At 49.8% G+C, this 16,700-nt stretch overlaps 1 protein-coding gene across 1 annotated transcript; it reads right to left on the bottom strand.

The window, feature by feature from the left end:
• Nucleotides 1-310: 310 nt before the first annotated feature.
• Nenf (neudesin neurotrophic factor) lies at nt 311-11,097 on the bottom strand. The gene is made up of 4 exons (XM_036202841.1): nt 10,689-11,097; nt 3,842-3,902; nt 2,073-2,176; nt 311-835 (listed from the first exon to the last, which is right to left on the bottom strand). Exons 1-4 carry the CDS (start codon nt 10,860-10,862, stop codon nt 659-661), a joined length of 516 nt encoding a protein of 171 aa, XP_036058734.1. The 5' UTR covers nt 10,863-11,097; the 3' UTR covers nt 311-658.
• Between the last annotated feature and the right edge of the window lie 5,603 nt (nt 11,098-16,700).

Below are 16,700 nucleotides of genomic sequence, written 5' to 3'. Positions count from 1 at the left end.
CACCAGCAGGGACAATACCCCCAAAAGAGGGTTTTCCTCCTGGGACCTGGAAGACAGTGTGAGTGTGGGTGTCAGTATTCTCTGAATGACTCCTGGGCAGGCTCTGCCATGCTGGACTCCAGGCTCCTTACTGCAGTCTGGCTGTGGCCAGTTCCCACAATCACTCATTTCCCGTCATCCCTCCAGGGCTTCTGCTTTGTTCCCACCATGGCTTCCAGTCCCCCAAGGCAGACAAGGACAGCAGGACCAAGCTAGGTACCTCAAGCCTAATGCCTGCAAGCTGTGTGAATGAAGGGCAGAGACGGAAGTCTGTTGTAGCAATGGGGTATTTATTCTTGTCCTTACTACACAGTAGCATACGTAGTTGTGGTAGGAACTCAGGAGCCGGAAGTGAGGGGAGAAGCAGTCCCTCACAGCCCCCCTCTGCTCCAGTAGCGATGGACCTGTAATTGCAGCTGGTAGTACCACCCTAGCTGCTATGCAGGCAGGGACACCCAGGCAGGCAGAGCCCCAACCAAAGACATTCTGAAGCAGTCTCCCAGTTCAACACAGCTTTATTCAAATGCAAAGGACCTGGAGGCCTCCTCAGTTTCTTCCATGGGACATTTAACCCCTGTCCTCCCACCTCACCCTAGAACCAGCCCTTCGCAGCTAGACATCAGAACTCATCCTTTATGTCAAAATGGGGCTGGTCTTCAGGCTTGAAGTCCAGGTTAGGGCTGCCATCCTCATTAAGGATCCTGCGGGCCGTGTAGCCGACAATGGGGTATTTGGCTTTGTACACCTTGCTGAAGACATCATCCAGGGTCTCCAGCTCCTTGGCTGTGAGACCCGTCTTGGAGAGAAGAAATGGGAGATGGAGGTGAGCAAATTGAATTTGACCACATTGTGTCTGGCACTGACCTCTCTCTGCCCCTGCCTTACCCACCCCAAACCCCAAATGCAAGAGAAAAACACACTTTAAAAAACAAAACTTTTTTTAGGAGAGCTCAGGAACACAGTCCTCACCACCACAGGTTATATAGTTGAGTTTCTTTGGGGGAAATTGCAGGGGTCAGCATATCTGAAGTACAATGGATGAGGCTCACCTTTGTGTTTATGATGCCCCTGCTTGCCAGAAATATAAGGAAAAACCATCTTAGGTCAAATAATGGGCAACTGCTGTGGAATAATCCTTTTGTACACTGTGAAGATGTGTTACAGTCATTGTTAATAGAGACCTGACTGGCCAATAGCTAGGCAGGAAGAGGTTAGGCAGGAGAGCCCAACTGAGAGAATGCTAGGAAGGAGGGTGAGGTCTCCTATGTTGGATGACAAGTTCACACAGAGCTTGGACTTAAGTCTGTAGACAGTGAGAAGAGAAGGGAAGCTCCTAAGTCGGGGTGAACTGAAGCATTTATCTAATTGTTCTTTATCAATACAAAATTGGGAGTCAGATATCAGGGTAAGAACCTGAAAGATCAGAGAAGCAGCGGAGAAGCCACCAATGACCTCCCCTCTCTTCCATTCCTCCATCCAAAAGTGCTGAGATCCTCTCTCAGCCCCACCTTACTACTTCCTGTCTCCTGTCTGTCCTCAGTCCTTCAAGACCTCTATGGTTAACTTTGGTCAGCCAGTGGCTAGGCCCGCCGTCTGACTTAGAGCAAACTTTATTGTCAGAATTCGGTCAAAGTATCACACAACATTTCACAAAAGTAGTTGGCCACTATACCACAGAGGCTAATTAATTGCTTATTAAGAAGTTCTGTGGGCCAAGGATCTTGCCCAGTGGCAGAGTATTTGCCTAGAATGTGGGGGCCTGGGTTTGAATCCACAGAAATAAAACAACTTTCTTTAACCCAGAGACTTAAAACAAACAAACAAAAAAACCAAAGTCACCTTGACTTAGTGGTTTAAATCTTTAATCTTAGCACTTAGGAAGCAGAATTAGTCTTGTAAGTTTGAGGCCAGCCTGGTCCACATAGAGAGTTCCAGCCCAGACAGGGCTATATAGTGACACCCTGTCTCAGAAAAAAAAAAAGACAGAAAACAAAACCCATAGCATGGAAGCAGACAAGTGTTCATCAGCTTACAGTGTCATGAGTGAGGTCTGCAGGATCCAATGACATCTTGGCCACACCTCTGGTGGAGTCCTTCCCAGTCAGGGCATTATAGGGGGCTCCTCGCCCATAAAACTCTGCAATGGGGTGAGGGAGGGAATGGGTGTACATGGACAGCAGCCAGGAGCTTACACTTGGGGGTTCTCCAGACCCCTCAATCCTCAGAAAGGCTGTAGTTCTGAAGATGAACACAGCAGGGCAGATGGGAGGCCTGAGTCTACATGGTGCTCTGCTAACCCAGAATGCTGCTCCACTAATCCAGAATGCTGCTCCACTAATCCAGAATGGTGCTCCACTAACCCAGAATGGTGCTCCACTAATCCAGAATGCTGCTCCACTAATCCAGAATGGTGCTCCACTAACCCAGAATGGTGCTCCACTAACCCAGAATGGTGCTCCACTAACCCAGAATGGTGCTCCACTAACCCAGAATGGTGCTCCACTAATCCAGAATGGTGCTCCACTAACCCAGAATGGTGCTCCACTAACCCAGAATGGTGCTCCACTAACCCAGAATGGTGCTCCACTAACCCAGAATGGTGCTCCACTAACCCAGAATGGTGCTCCACTAACCCAGAATGGTGCTCCACTAACCCAGAATGGTGCTCTGCTAACCCAGAATGCTGCTCCACTAATCCAGAATGCTGCTCCACTAATCCAGAATGGTGCTCCACTAACCCAGAATGGTGCTCCACTAACCCAGAACACAAATGAGACATACCTGCCAACTAAGTGGTGGTTTGCAAAAAACACACAATGTAGTCTCTTTAAAAATTAGAATTCAAGTCATGCCTAACGAGCTAGGAAGGAGGCTGGTATAAGAGGCTTGCATGTTCAAGGCTAGACTGCATCTGCCTCAAAGTAAGTATTTTAAAATAAGAAGTGGGAGAACAGGATGTAACTCAGTGGTCGAGTACTTGCCTACTTTTATTATACTTAAAGTATGATAAAGTACAACTTTATCATACATAAAGTCCTGGGTTCAATCCTGTGTGTGTGTCTGTCTGTCTGAATGTATCTGTGTATAGGGTGTATGTGTATGGCATGTTTTATCTCTATGTATGTATGTATAGATATATTCAGAAACACAGATGTATGTATGTCTATAACTATGTATGTAGATGTATACACAGACAAGAAGAGCCTCTGGTCTCAAATGCCTCAGGACGCCAAGTCTCCTACTACAGGATGTCATGAAAACCCACTTCCTGGGGCTGGAGAGATGGCTCAGTAGTTAAGGGCACTGGCTCTTGTACAGGACCCATGTTCAATTCCCGGTACCCACATGATGGCTCACAACCAACTATAACTCCAGTTCCAGTGGATCCAGCGTCCTCTTCTGGCTTCTGTGAGTACTTCATGCACATGGTATACAGACATACATGCAGGCAAAACACCCACACACAGAAAATAAAAATTAGAGAAAAACGGGAAACTATTCCATGGTGTTGTAATGTTCTGTCACCTTCTACACCAGCAACTCTTAGCTAAGGGCAATTTTCTGGTTTCAACTAGAGTGTTCATCTGGTTTGAACTGGATTCCAGAGCCCTTCAAATAGGAACATGGTGCTGATAGGAAAGACTAAGTAGAGAGACCTCTTCTGGTAAAACACTGACAGGAATTAGCTCCATCCGGGTCTTTCAGAGGGAAGGGGAGCACTTGCCTGACATAACCCCTTGCCTCTTTCCTCTAGGCCCAGCCTTCTCGGCCCTGAGTTCCCCAGAAAGAAAGAGCCACTTACCCTTTCCAGAGCTGACATCAAACACCACTCCCTTCACAGCCAGGTAGATGGGCTGATCCTCCTAGAAAGCAGGGAGAGGCGTGAGGAGCAGGGGTGTCTGAGGAGCAGGGAGAACCACTGGCTGTCTACGCAGGTAGTGAGGACTGCTCACCACAAGCTGGTGGTGGGTCGCAAGGCTTGACCCCGGCAGGCCTACCACCTCATAGGCAGTGCCATACCCATTCAGCAAAGCATGGGAAGTCAGAAAGCACCATGGAGAGTGTGCTGATGCCCTCCTGTAAAACAACCCGGAGTTGACCCAGACGAGAAAGCCAGGCATGGTGCTGCGCTCTGTAATCTCAGCATTCAGGAAGCAGAGGCAGGAGGACCAGAGGTCTGAGGCTAGTCTCAGCTACTTATCAAATTTGAGGCTAGCCTAGGCTATGTAAGACCCTATCTCAAAAAACAAAATAAATAAATAAATAAATAAAATACAAATCAAAAGAGCACAAAATGCTGGTTGAGTTGAGTCAGAGCACTGTCCTGTCACCAACAGACAGACACACGTGGGTTTAAGCATGACGATGATCCACTTTTATTTTGGGCCTGGAGAGATGGCTCAGTGGATAAGAGAACCTGGGTTCGATTCCCAACACCTGCATGGCAGCTCACAACCATCTGCAACTCCGATTCCAGGGGATCTGACTCCTGGCCTCAGTGGGCACCAGGCACACACAGCAGAAGGAGGGAGGGAGAGAGAGAGAGAACATGAAGAAATAACACATGGGCATACAGTATGGGCTCAGGCTGGGATGAGGAGCAGAGCTCCATGGGGATGCAGGGGTGTCAGGGGGTTCGCAGGTCAGGTTAGGGAGGGGGCTGCCACTTGACCTCTCTCAGGGGTGGTGTTTGGGCTCTTGCCCTTGTAAGATTTCTGGTCACATGACAGGAACTGAGGCTCGGAAAATGTGAGCAATTTTCCTGGGAACTACACTCTACCACCCATTATCCCCATCGACCTCAGTTTCTCTACCAGTCTCATGAGGTGACTCCTCCCTACCCAGCAGGAATTTGAAGGACATGGTGTATGTGAGTGCCTAGCCATCATGACTAGGACAACGACTGTCATTCACTCTACCTCTCCTAACAGGGATAGGGCGGTCTGAATGAGAACGGTCCCCACAGGCTCATGTATGAACGCTTGGTCCCCGTTAGTGAAACTGTTTGGGAAGGATTAGGAGGTGTGGCCTTATTGGAGGGAGTGTCACTGGGGGTGGGCTTAGAGGTTTCAAAAGCGTCCCACCATCCCCAGTGAGACCTCTGCTTCCTGTCTGGTTTGAGACATCAATTCTCAGACAACATGCCTGCTGCTGGCTGCCACACTGCCCTGCATGATGGATTCCTAGTCCTCTAGATCAATGGTTCTCAACCTGTGGGTCTCAATATGACTGATAACAGTAGCAAAAATACAGTTATGAAGTAACTACAACAAAATAATTTTATGGTTGAGGAGTCACCACAACATGAGGAACTATATTAAAGGGCCACAGCTTTAGGAAGGCTGAGGACCACTGCTCTAGATTAGAAAAGGTAGCAGACCACCACAGCACTGGCCTGAGAGATAACTGCCCTTTGTATCAGTGGCTTTTCTATTGCTGTGACAACTACACTGTGACTAAGACATGTATGGGCAACTCGGCCTGCAGATGAGGCTCAGTTGATAGAATGCTCACCTAGGATGAAGAAAGCCCTGGCTTCCACCCCCTGCATAAACTAAGTGGTGGCTCACACCTGTCACCCCAAGTTCTGGAGGTGGAGGCAGGAGGCTGAGAAGCTTCAGGTCATCCTCGGCTCTATAATATGGTCTGGGGAAGACTAGGCTACGTGAGACCCTGTGTCAAGAAAAAATGTGTAATTATAGTACCTGGGAGCTGAGGAAGGAGGACTGGCATGGGGCCCAGGCCAGCCTGGGCTACTCAGCAGGCCTGTCTCAACACCCGCCCCTCTCCCACACGTGTGTTACGGCTGCAGTGTAACTGTGGTGTTTGTCCAACTTCCCGTCCCGTCCCTCCTTTGCTTTTCTTATTGCCGACGCTCTTCCTTTCTTCCCCGTGAAACATTTATGTCCTTAGTAAACTATATGCTGAGGGCGCCATGCTAAGAGGAGATTACAGGAAGGGGCAGACAGGTGTGTGTGGCACCTTTTTAGGAGCATCGTGACACAGCCATGTGGAGAGGAACTGCAGCCTCTGAACCTCAGGTGTGTGAGGAGGAGTTTCTCCTGGAGACCAGTTTGCTCCCTCCACAAGGCACTCAGGTTCAGACTGTCGGGAAACGGTGGCTGAGAGGGTGGACGGTGGGTGGGAGCCTCAGTTGGGAGGATAGAATGACCAGAGACACCCACTCCCTTCTCCGCCTGGGTAGGTGCCATATTTTGGGACCCACAGCTAGATGTGGGTCCATATGGACAGTGAAAGTGTCAGCTCAGCGGGGTGCGGGGCGGTGGACAAGCGTTGAAATGTCTAGTTGGTCTTGTAGTGTCTGCCGCTGTTAGCCCTCCTCTAAGTCGGGGCCTTGCTTCAATTTTCATCTAACAGTTTTATAAGATCCTCTTTAGCTGTTTCTCAGTTGTTTCTTCTTGGTTTGATTTGGCTCTACATCCAGTAAGGACCATTTCCTGTGGCCTTTAACTTCAGCCTGGGTAACAACCGCCCTCTTGGGTAAACGCCAACACGGACAGTCCTCCACTCCGCACTTGTTCAATGACACCTTCCTTCCTGTAAACCTGGATCGCTTTGACGATTCACTGACCTCTGCGGTGTCTTCATGCAACCTGACCTTTGCCATCCTTCCAGAGGTGACCTTCCTCCCACGGTGGAAAGGGACACAGGAATTCCTCTTCCAGTTCTTGCTTTGGTCAGAAGTCACAAAAGGATTGAACGTCATTTTGGCAGCTGCCACTCAAGAGAGATGACCACAAAATGGAAGAGCCTAACCTAAGTTTTAAGAGCTGTAAACTCAAGAAGAATCAGACAACCAAGAAGAAAGACTGGTTTTCCTAATGGAAATGTCTATTAAGTGTAATTCTAGTTAGGTGTGAGTGTGCATATCCCAGCATTTAAGAGGCAAAAGCAGGTGGATGTCTGTGAGTTTGAAGCCAGCCTGGTCTACAGAGTGAGTTCCTGGCCAGCCAGGGTAGGCTGGCTAGCTTTATGTCAACTTGACATAAGCTAAAGACATTTTGGAAGAGGAAACGCCAATTGAAAAACATCTACATGAGACTGGCCTATAGGCTGACTTGTGGTTCATTTCCTTGATGATTGATGTGGGAGGCTCAGCTCACTGCGGGCAGTGCCACCCCTGGGCTGGTGGTCCTGGGTGCTATAAGAAAGCAGGCTGGGGTTGGGGATTTAGCTCAGTGGTAGAGCACCTGCCTAGCAAGCACAAGGCCCTGGGTTCGATCCTCAGCTAAAAAAAACCAAACAACAACAACAAAAACAAAAAACAAAAAACAAAAAAAAAAAAAACAAAAAACAAAAACCAGGCTGAGCAATCTGTGAGGAGCAAGCCCTTAAGCAATACCTCTCCACGGCCTCTGCTTCAGTTCCTGCCCGACCTCCTTCAGTGGTCACCTGGAAGTGTAAGATGAAATAACCCCTTTCCTCCCAAGCTGCCTTTGGTCATGGTTATTATGTTGTACCACAGTAACAGAAACCCTAAGATACAAGGCCAAATAGTGAGACTTTGTCTCAAAAACCAGAGCAATGCAAATGTAATTCCAAAACTGCTCAGAGACTTTGAAGTTAAAACTGGAAGGAGTCTAGAAGATGCTCACACTTTCTTATGGGTGGGGCTGTTAGCTGTGCATGTGTGCATGGGTCTGTATGTGCACATGCACACAAGTGTGAGCTTTGAGACACTGCCTGCTCTATAACCTAGGCTGGCCTTAAACTCAGTTCTCCTGAATGTCTCCCGAGAGTTGGGATTCCAGGCTTGCCCCACCACACCCTGCTGAGTAAGGCTGTCTAGATCCAAGGAGGTTAAATGATACAGCGTGACTGGGGGAAGGCAGCACCACATGTGGAGCTTTGGAGCACAAGGTTCTTCCTGCCCTCTCTTGCTGCCACCAGAGGGCATCCTTAGCCCAGAGAGAACTTGCCTGGATGTAGGGACCCAAAGTTACTCAAGAGTCGGGGCTCTAGGAAAGCATAGACACGACAGGAGGGTATGAGAGCTTTTGATGTCCTTCACCTGGGACGTGTGCCTTACCATCTGGCCTTCCTGCCTGTCTCTGGCCAGGCAGAGGTCAGTGGCAAGTGCCTCAATAGCTCTAATGCAGGGCCATGGGGCAGAGAGGAAGTGAGTGTGGGCACAGCTGGCAGGCAGGCTTAGCCATTGGCCAGAGCATCTGTACCTCACCATCCTCTGGGCCCAGCCAGGGTTGAGCCAGACCAGCTCCTCAGCACCCCATTTTGGAAAAGAGGGAATCTGCTGTGGGTGGGTTTTTCCAGAGAAAACACTGCCGTCCTGTGGTGTGAGGCCACGTTCTTCTAACTGCAGGCAGCACCCATGACCTATTTGTGGGTCACAGAACAGGGATTTATCAGCAGACTAATAGGGATAGGAGAAAATAGTAGAAAGTAGAAGAAAACGGAAGTGCCTGGGCCTGGGGTTTCCTTCAGTGCTCTCAATTAACTTTCACACAAGCTAACGAGGCTAGCAGCAGCTGACACTGGTTAGCGGTTGCCATGCTGAATCTCATTCCAGCTTCACAAAATGCCTGTGCAGAGGAGGAACTCACGGTAACCATGTGATGAGTTTTACACATCCATCCAGAAGTGCTACCAACCAAAGTTTATCAATATTCAGCCAGGTGTGGCAGAGAAGTCATCTATAGTCAGGTGACTTTACATAAAGTCATCACATATAACCTGGGTGGGTGTGACCTCCGCCAACCCACTGAAAGGCCGTGAGGTTCCCTGAGGAAAAAGGAACTCCACCTAGGCAGGCATGGTGATGCCTGCCTTAAGATCTCTGAGTTCCTTGGCCACCATGGTCTACACAGTGAGTCCAGGACAGCCAGAACTATATAGTGAGACCCCCGTCTCAACAACCCCTTCCAGGAAGGAAGGAAGGGAGGAAGGGAGGAAAGGAGGGAGGAAGGGAGGGAGAGAGGGAGGGAAGGAGGGAGGGAGGGAGGGAAGGAGGGAGGGAGGGAGGGAAGGAGGGAGGGAGGAAAGTTCATCTGCTGGAGAATTCCAGCCTCCTTCCTGGTCCAGCCTGCCTAGTTAGCCAGCCCTACCATCTGCAAACTGTTGTAATAATATCTCCCCCTCTCTCTCTGATGCCAACAACATACAGTTGAAAATATAGCAGCTGTGAGGCTTAGTGACTTGGACCAAATCACACGGCACAGCAGGAATGCAAGCTCACGTACCATTCAAAGGTTTAAGCTTTAGAGTGACCAAATAATGTATCACACAAACCACGATGCTACTGGAGGTGGTGGTGGTGGCTATTGGTAATTCCCCCTGGATCCAAAGCATAGAGCAGAGCCATTTCCAGCATATCCCAGCTCCGCTAACTCTACCCAGGGCACTCCTCTGCCTCTGCCCCCAACTCCTCCCCTGGCTCCTCCCACCTCAAGTTTAGGGCCCTCGCCCTGAAGTCTCAGGTCACAGTATGATTACTATAAAGACGAGGGTCTTTTCTCAGCCTGTGCTGCAGTCTCTAGGTGTGCCTTTCCTCAAGAGCCAGTCTGCCCACTAGAAATCCCAGATTCTTCTGAAGCTACTCCGGATGCTCCCATGTACAGTGCTCCACCTAAACCACATTGCGCACACAGTGCAGGCAGTGTGACACCCCCATCAGTTAGGGAGGAATGGACGGCCTTGCTAGACAGCAGGCCTGCTCTGCTAAGGGTCTCTGCACACACATCTGCACCAAGAGCTCCCTCCATTCCCACCCACCTCCCCTCCCTTCCCTTCCATCATGTTCCTATCCCTGTGTCCTCGTGGACCCATGGGTCTAAACCAGTGCCAGTGGTTCTTAATCTTCCTAATGCTGTGACCCTTTAATACAGTTCCTCATGTTGTGATGACCCCCCAACCATAAAATTATTTTTGTTGCTACTTCATAACTGTAATTTTGTTATGAATGGTAATGTAAATATCTGTGTTTTCAGATGGTCTTAGGGGGTCTCTGTGAAAGGGTCATTTGATCCAAAGGGGTCGTGACCCACAGGTTGAGAACCTATGGCCTAAACCGTCACTCATATTTGGTCAGTGTAAGGCCGGCTAACGGAGGAGAAGCTAGGGAGTACAGGCCAGAGAGACTCAGCAAATGCACACGGGCCCTTCCCTCCTGTACACTGAGCGCTTCAGTGTCTCTCTCAGTAAAGGCGGGGACTCATTCCTGGAAAGCACTGCAATGCCTTGAGCTGATTCTCCCAAACCAGACCCCAGCTTCCTCCCCACCTAAAGCAGCCGCCCAAGTTGTTTCCCGCTCTGCATTCATGCCCACGGGCCTAGACACTAAGTAGGGTCTGCTGGGTGGGCTTCAGAAGGCCTGGGACACAGGGACAGGAAAAGGAAGGGCTGATCATCTGGGCCCGCCCCCGTCCCCCTAGCCTCCCCGCTCCCCTCAGCGCTCTTGCTGGCCACTGCACAAACCGTAGGCCGTGTGGCCCCAGCCATGCTCACACTGAAACCTAGAAGGGTCTGAGGTCTGTACTCAAACCCACAGCGACAAGGCGGGGCGAGGGAAGCGGGCCGAGGGTACCGCTCAGCCCTCACCAAGGGCCTGGCGTGGGGCCCCTGCCACCAGCTGGGGCCTGGGGACAGCAGCCGGCCCAGGCCGCGCCGCCTACCTCCTCGCCGCCGTAGCGGGCCAGCTCCTCCTCGGTGAAGAGCCGCACCGGGGGCCCGCGCTGTGCGGGGCGCGGCGTCTGCCCAGAGCGGGCTGTGGGCACCTGGGTCAGAGCCAGCACCAGGGCGAGCGCCGCCAGCGGCCGCAGCCGCCACCCGGGCGCCCGGCGCGCCATGGACCGCGAGGAGCGGGCGGGAGGACGGCGGGGCGGAGCACCATCGGCACCTAGGGAGGGGCGCTGCAAGACAGGACCCAGCCTCGTAATTGGCTTCTCTCTCTGAGGATAAGTCCTACTAGGTAGCCTGTAATATTCGGAACTGGAGGGGATCCTCCTGCCTTAGCCTCCAGAAAACTGCATTACAGGCCGTGGCACCAGGCCCAGCTGGCTTGCTAACTTTTCTCTCCTCCCTTCCTTCCTTCCTTCCTTCCTTCCTTCCTTCCTTCCTTCCTTCCTTCCTTCCTCCCTCCCTCCCTCCCTCCCTCCCTCCCTTCCTTCTTTTCCTCTCTCTCTCCCTCCCCTCCTCCAGGTTCTCACTCGGCAGTTTATGTACCAAGGCTGACCTTACAGGGATCCTCCTAACCTGGCTCTTTTATAGGATTGTGTTGCAACTAACACGACTGTGGCCTTGGAGAGGCCCTTCAAGCCAAACAACTTGACAACCTCTCTGCCCTCCAGCATCCTGTCTGACTGCTCCAGCTCCTTCACCGTCTGCAGGCCTGTGTGTCGGGACCCTCTTGAAATCAAAAGCTCCTTCCTGCAATTTCTACTGACCACACCTAGCTGCCAAATTCCCAGAGAAGCTAAGGATCAGTCTATAATTGAATAACATGTCCACCAGGCACACTGGAATCTACCTGAACCCAAATTCTTCAAATGCCCCAAGTAGCCTCTCCTACTCAAACCCAGAGTAATTTTTAAAAATACTTGGTAGCAATTGTGGTCTCCAAAGAAAATAGAAACTGGAGCCAGAAAGATGGCTCAGTGTTTAAGAGCACTTGCTGCTCTTCTAGAAGACCTGGGCTCAAATTCCCAGCACTTACATGGCAGCTCACACCATCAGTAACTCCCAGTCCCAGAGGATCTGACATCCTTTCTGACCTCTGTGGGCAACAGGCAAGAACGTGGTACACAGACATACATTCAGACAAAACATCCGCATTGTAGGCAGAGTTTCTCAGTGTCCCAGCAGCCACTCCCAAATACCATCCAGAGACGTATTATTAATTATGAATGCTCAGCCAATAGCTCAGGCTTGTTACTAGCTAACTCTTACATTTTAAATTAACCCATATTTCTTATCCACCCTCTGCCACATGGCAGTACCTTCTTTCAACATGGCACGTTCATCTTGTTTCTCTCTGTGTCTGCTCAAAACTCCCAAGACTCCCTCCTCCTTCTTCCCTACATCCTTACTTAGTCTGGTTCTCCCTCTAACCTTATCCTGTCCAGCAGTTGACCAGTCAGCTTTTTTATTAAGCCAATGACAGTGACACATATTTACACAGTGTAAAGGAATATTCCACACCATACACATAAAATAAATAAAATGTAAAAAGAATACAGAAACTATTTCCCACTATTGTGTACTAGTATTTATGTCTTAACTGTGTCTAATGGGTAAGATAGAAGTGCCATGTGCAGGTTGTTGGCCATAGAGGTGGCAGAAGAGGTGGAGATGACGGGCTGAGGCAACCCAGAGGAGACTGGGCAGAGGAAGGAAGGAGGTGGTGGTCAGTATGAGAGTCAGGGCTGTGGGTCACCTGGCTGGAACTAGAGCAATAAGAAGCCTTTGGATTTGGGGCTGGAGTCTTGGGAGGGAAGCTGGAGCTTAACAGCTGCATTCTGCAGCAAAGAATGGAGGCTCAAAGATGACCTGTGCCTTTCCCTTTCCCTGGACCTGCCAATCTCAGACAGTACTTCCTCTGGACTGAGTTTGATGGAAACCCAGCTCTAAAGACTTCTGGGAACTCATTTATTCCTCAAGGATAAAATGCCTCACCAATATCTCACCAGTGCCCTAGGGTTCCTTATTCCACAATCAAGTTGGCCATCAAAATTAACCATCGCAAATAGGTAGCAATAGTTTTGTATTACACATAAGGTAACTGAGGTACATTAACTACCAAGACCACAGTGTTGGTCAGAGCAGAACCAAGACCTGGGCATCTGGGTGCCAGGTACCCCCTCTCACTAGCTGCCCTCCGCTGTCTCTAGGTGGGCTCTGAGTGCAAGCGGCATGCAAGCCCAGGCCCCAGAGAGTGATGCATTTGCATGCATTTGGGGGTGGGTTTGTTTCACTAAACTGAAGGACCGCAAACTGGATGATTTATAGGTGTGTCCAATGTCTTCATATTGTGACACAATATCATCTACAAAGCCTATGTTTGAGAGCTGAGCAATCAAGTTACAAAAAGAAAAATCTCGTATTTTAAGTAAGTTTGTGGTTTTTGTGTCCAGCTGGGTTCATAGCTGTCCTGGGGCACACGTGGCCCAGGGATGGAGTGGAGACCTGAGCCCTCATGTGACTCACCAGAGCCACTCTGGCTTGCCGGGCTGTGTCACACTGGGCTGCTTCTGTCTCACACGGTGTCCGGTGCCCTCCTGTCCTGTCTTCAGGTCACTGTGTGTGACGGTTTGAATGAGGGTGCCTCCCATGGGCTCATCTTTGAAAGCTTTGTCCCAATTGATGGAACTGTTTGGAAAGGATTAGGCAGTGTGACGTAGATGGAGGAGAAGTGTGTCCCTGGGGGGTGGCTTTGAGGTTTCAAGAGATTAATGGAATTCTCAGAGCTTTCTCTCTGTCTGCCTCAGGGTTGCAGATCGAGCACAATGTGAGCCTCACCCCACCATCGTGGACTCTAACCTCTGAAACTGAAAGCAAATCAAATGCTTCCTTTTATCCATTGCCTTGCTCATGGTGTAGTATCAACAGCAATGGGAAAGTAAGATGCCGTCCCTCTTTTCACTAGGACACAGGTACTAGTGGATAGGGCTTACCCTATTCCCCTGATGTCGGATCAAATCTTCAGTGATCCTGTTTCCAACAAAGTCACATTCTGAGGTACTTCCAAATATTTTGAGGGGACATAAACTCATTACAAGACTCTAGGGCAGAGAGAGTAATTGAAGCCATGAGCCATGAGACGACCACTTCCTTGGCCCCTAGGGAACCAGAGGAAAGGAGATGGAGAAGCTAGTTTTGAAGATGGTCACCTTGTAGAGCCAGGAGGACCGGCCAGAGGACAAGATTGGGAAAGAAGAGGGTAGCAGCAAGGGGTCCTGGAAGCCAGGAGGGAAAGTGTGTGCTGGGGGAGGAGTTTGGGGTCCAGAACAGCAGAGAGGACATGGGGGCAGTGAGATAGTTCAGTGGTACAGTGCTTGGCTTGCAAGCCTTATTACCTGAGTTCAACCCTGCAACCTGCATAAAGGTGGAAGGAGGGAACAGACTTTACAAAAAGTTGTCTTCAGACCTCCGTGGACACACTGTGGCATGCACACACACCACCCACCATCTCAAACATGCATACTAATAATACATCAAGCAAACAGGAAGCAACATGAGGAAACAGAAATCTGGTGTGACAAAATAGAAGCCACACACTTTTGAAGCATGACTGCTCAGGAGGGTGGGAGAAGAGGCCTTGGGGACATCAAGGGCTGAAATCCCTATTTTATGGCCTCTCCCCACTCATACAACAGAGCCACAGGAGTGAGAGCTGAGTGTCTTAGTCACTTCTGGATCCAGTGTGGGCATGCACATTCTATTTGTTAAACTGAGTTGACTATTGCATTAGCCAGTATTGACTTCAAATATGTCATTGTCCAGTATGCCGGGGGTAGGTTTATCTGGTTCCTTTAAGCTATAAAGTCCTATGTGTGATACATTCCATTAGCTACTCTTTTGTTGACACAGTAAGAAATTTAATTAGCTGCATGTATTTTTGTTTGCTAAATGTCTTACTTAGGGTTTCTGTTGCTGTGATAAAACATCATGACTAAAGGTAACTTGGGGAGGAAAGGGTTTATTTCACCCTACAGCTTCTAAGTCCACCATCCAGGGAAATCGAGGCAGGAGCTGAACTAGAGGCCATGGAGAAGTGCTGCTTACTGGCCTGCTCTTCATGGCTTGATCAACCTGCTTTCTTATTGAACCCAGGACCACCAGCCCAGGGTACATTGCCCAAATGAACTGGGCTCTCCCACATCGATCATCAGTCAAGAAAGTGCACCACAGGTTTGCCCATAGGCCAATCTGGTGGGGTCAGGTTTCCAATTGAAGTTCCCTCCTCCAAAATTACTCAAGCTTATGTCAAGTTGACATAAAACCAACCAGCGCTGTGAGCTCTTATTAAGTGAGAAGGCTGAGCCAGTGTCCCATCAATAAACTTAACCAGCATTTGTTGAGAACCTACATTGTGTTAGGTGCTGTACAAACCATCTATAGCTGCTTCTCGGGCTTTTGGCTACGCTCGAGTGTGTATTGTCTGTATACTGGCCCACTTAGATGTGAGAGAAGAAGACCTAGGGCAGGGGAGGGTGAGATGAGAGGTAAGACAAACAAAAGGAACCAACTTCTCTCTGGAACACTGGGTAGGTGGTTGAGAATGGTTAAACTTTTATCAAAGATCTGCTAAGTTCTTAAGTCTTCCTTCTGATGCTCCATTCTGATAAATGAGCAAAGGCATTTCCAGGGTGGGGGCAACTGGCTGCCATAACCCGCCCCAGTTGAGCTGTCCTAGCTGTCTCAGGCAGAAGGACTGTCAGTTAGATAACCAGCTGACGACCTTATGGCAGCACCAGCCATTCTGAACACTCCACAGGAGCCTTAGAAAACTGTCTCCAGCTATTGCAACCCATTGCTTTGGCTCTTAAAGATGCAGCCTCAGCCAGGGTTGTTTCCCACAGTCCAAAACAGACTACCTGCTGTCACAAGCCTTGTGGAACTCTAGGTAACCAACAGCCATGTTGATGAAGAGCACTCCCACCTGGTGGTCCAGCAGGGGGATGCGTGATTGGTGAAAACACAAACTTTCATTTGCATGTGAAGTTTTCTGTGATTGGAACCCCTTCTCTGACTATATAAACACTGTTCAGCTCCCCACGGTGTCCCAACATTAGGCTCAATAAGAAGCTTTCCTTAGTGGTCTTGTATTGCCTACTTCTGGTGGTACAGGCCGAGCTGGAAACAGGAAGACCACAGCCACAGCCATAGAGACAAGGGAACAGCAACAGGCAAAGCTGAGTGGTCAGAAGGCTGAGCTGCAAAAGCAGCTGAGACAGTGGCCAGCACAGGGACAAAGACAACGAAGGTAGAGAGTGGAGAGCAAGGCTAGAGAAAGCAAGCCTGAAAAGGGAAACTGTAGGACCTCATTACTGGAAGACTTCCGGGAGCTGTCAAGTCTGGAGTGCCAAGGGTCTCAGACTCCCTAGGTTCAGGAGCTGGAATACAGCTGAGGAACCCTGCCCTACTGTGCCTAGTAAGAGAGGTAATATTGTAGAGGGAAGGGCCAAGCTGCAGCTGCAGGGGGCACAGAGCAATGCTCACTGAGGGTTAATAAGCAACTGTCTGCTTCATGGCTGAGTGGTTCTAGCCAGGGAGAGGAGGAAGATGTGGTCCTCAAGTCCACCCAGTCACAGCACAGACATTCCGTTCTCCCCTCGTTTAGGGCTTGTGGCTCAAGGTTGAACAGGTATGTAGGTGTTGGCTGATGACCCTTTTTGTTTCTTACAAGGTACTGTGAAACTATGGTGTTGGCTGCAGTGGTAGACAAAAGGAGGGCTCAGAACATGGCAAGAATTGTGGGTGAGGGGCAGAGTTAGACTTCCAAGTGTGCAACTTGATAATGAAGGAACCTGTTGAAGAGATGGCTCAGTGGTTAAGAGCACTTGTTAACATTGCAGAGTACCTGGGCTTGGTTCCCAGCACTACATAGGAGGCTGGGATGTATGTGATGCCCTCTCTGGCCTCCATGGTCACTTACATACAGGAGGTACACAGTTATACATTCAGGC

The sequence above is a fragment of the Onychomys torridus genome, chromosome 11 (genome assembly GCF_903995425.1).
Source record: "Onychomys torridus chromosome 11, mOncTor1.1, whole genome shotgun sequence".
Lineage (NCBI taxonomy): Eukaryota > Metazoa > Chordata > Mammalia > Rodentia > Cricetidae > Onychomys > Onychomys torridus.
The sequence above is the reverse complement of the archived record's forward strand: the minus strand, read 5'-3'. Positions and strand labels throughout refer to the sequence as shown.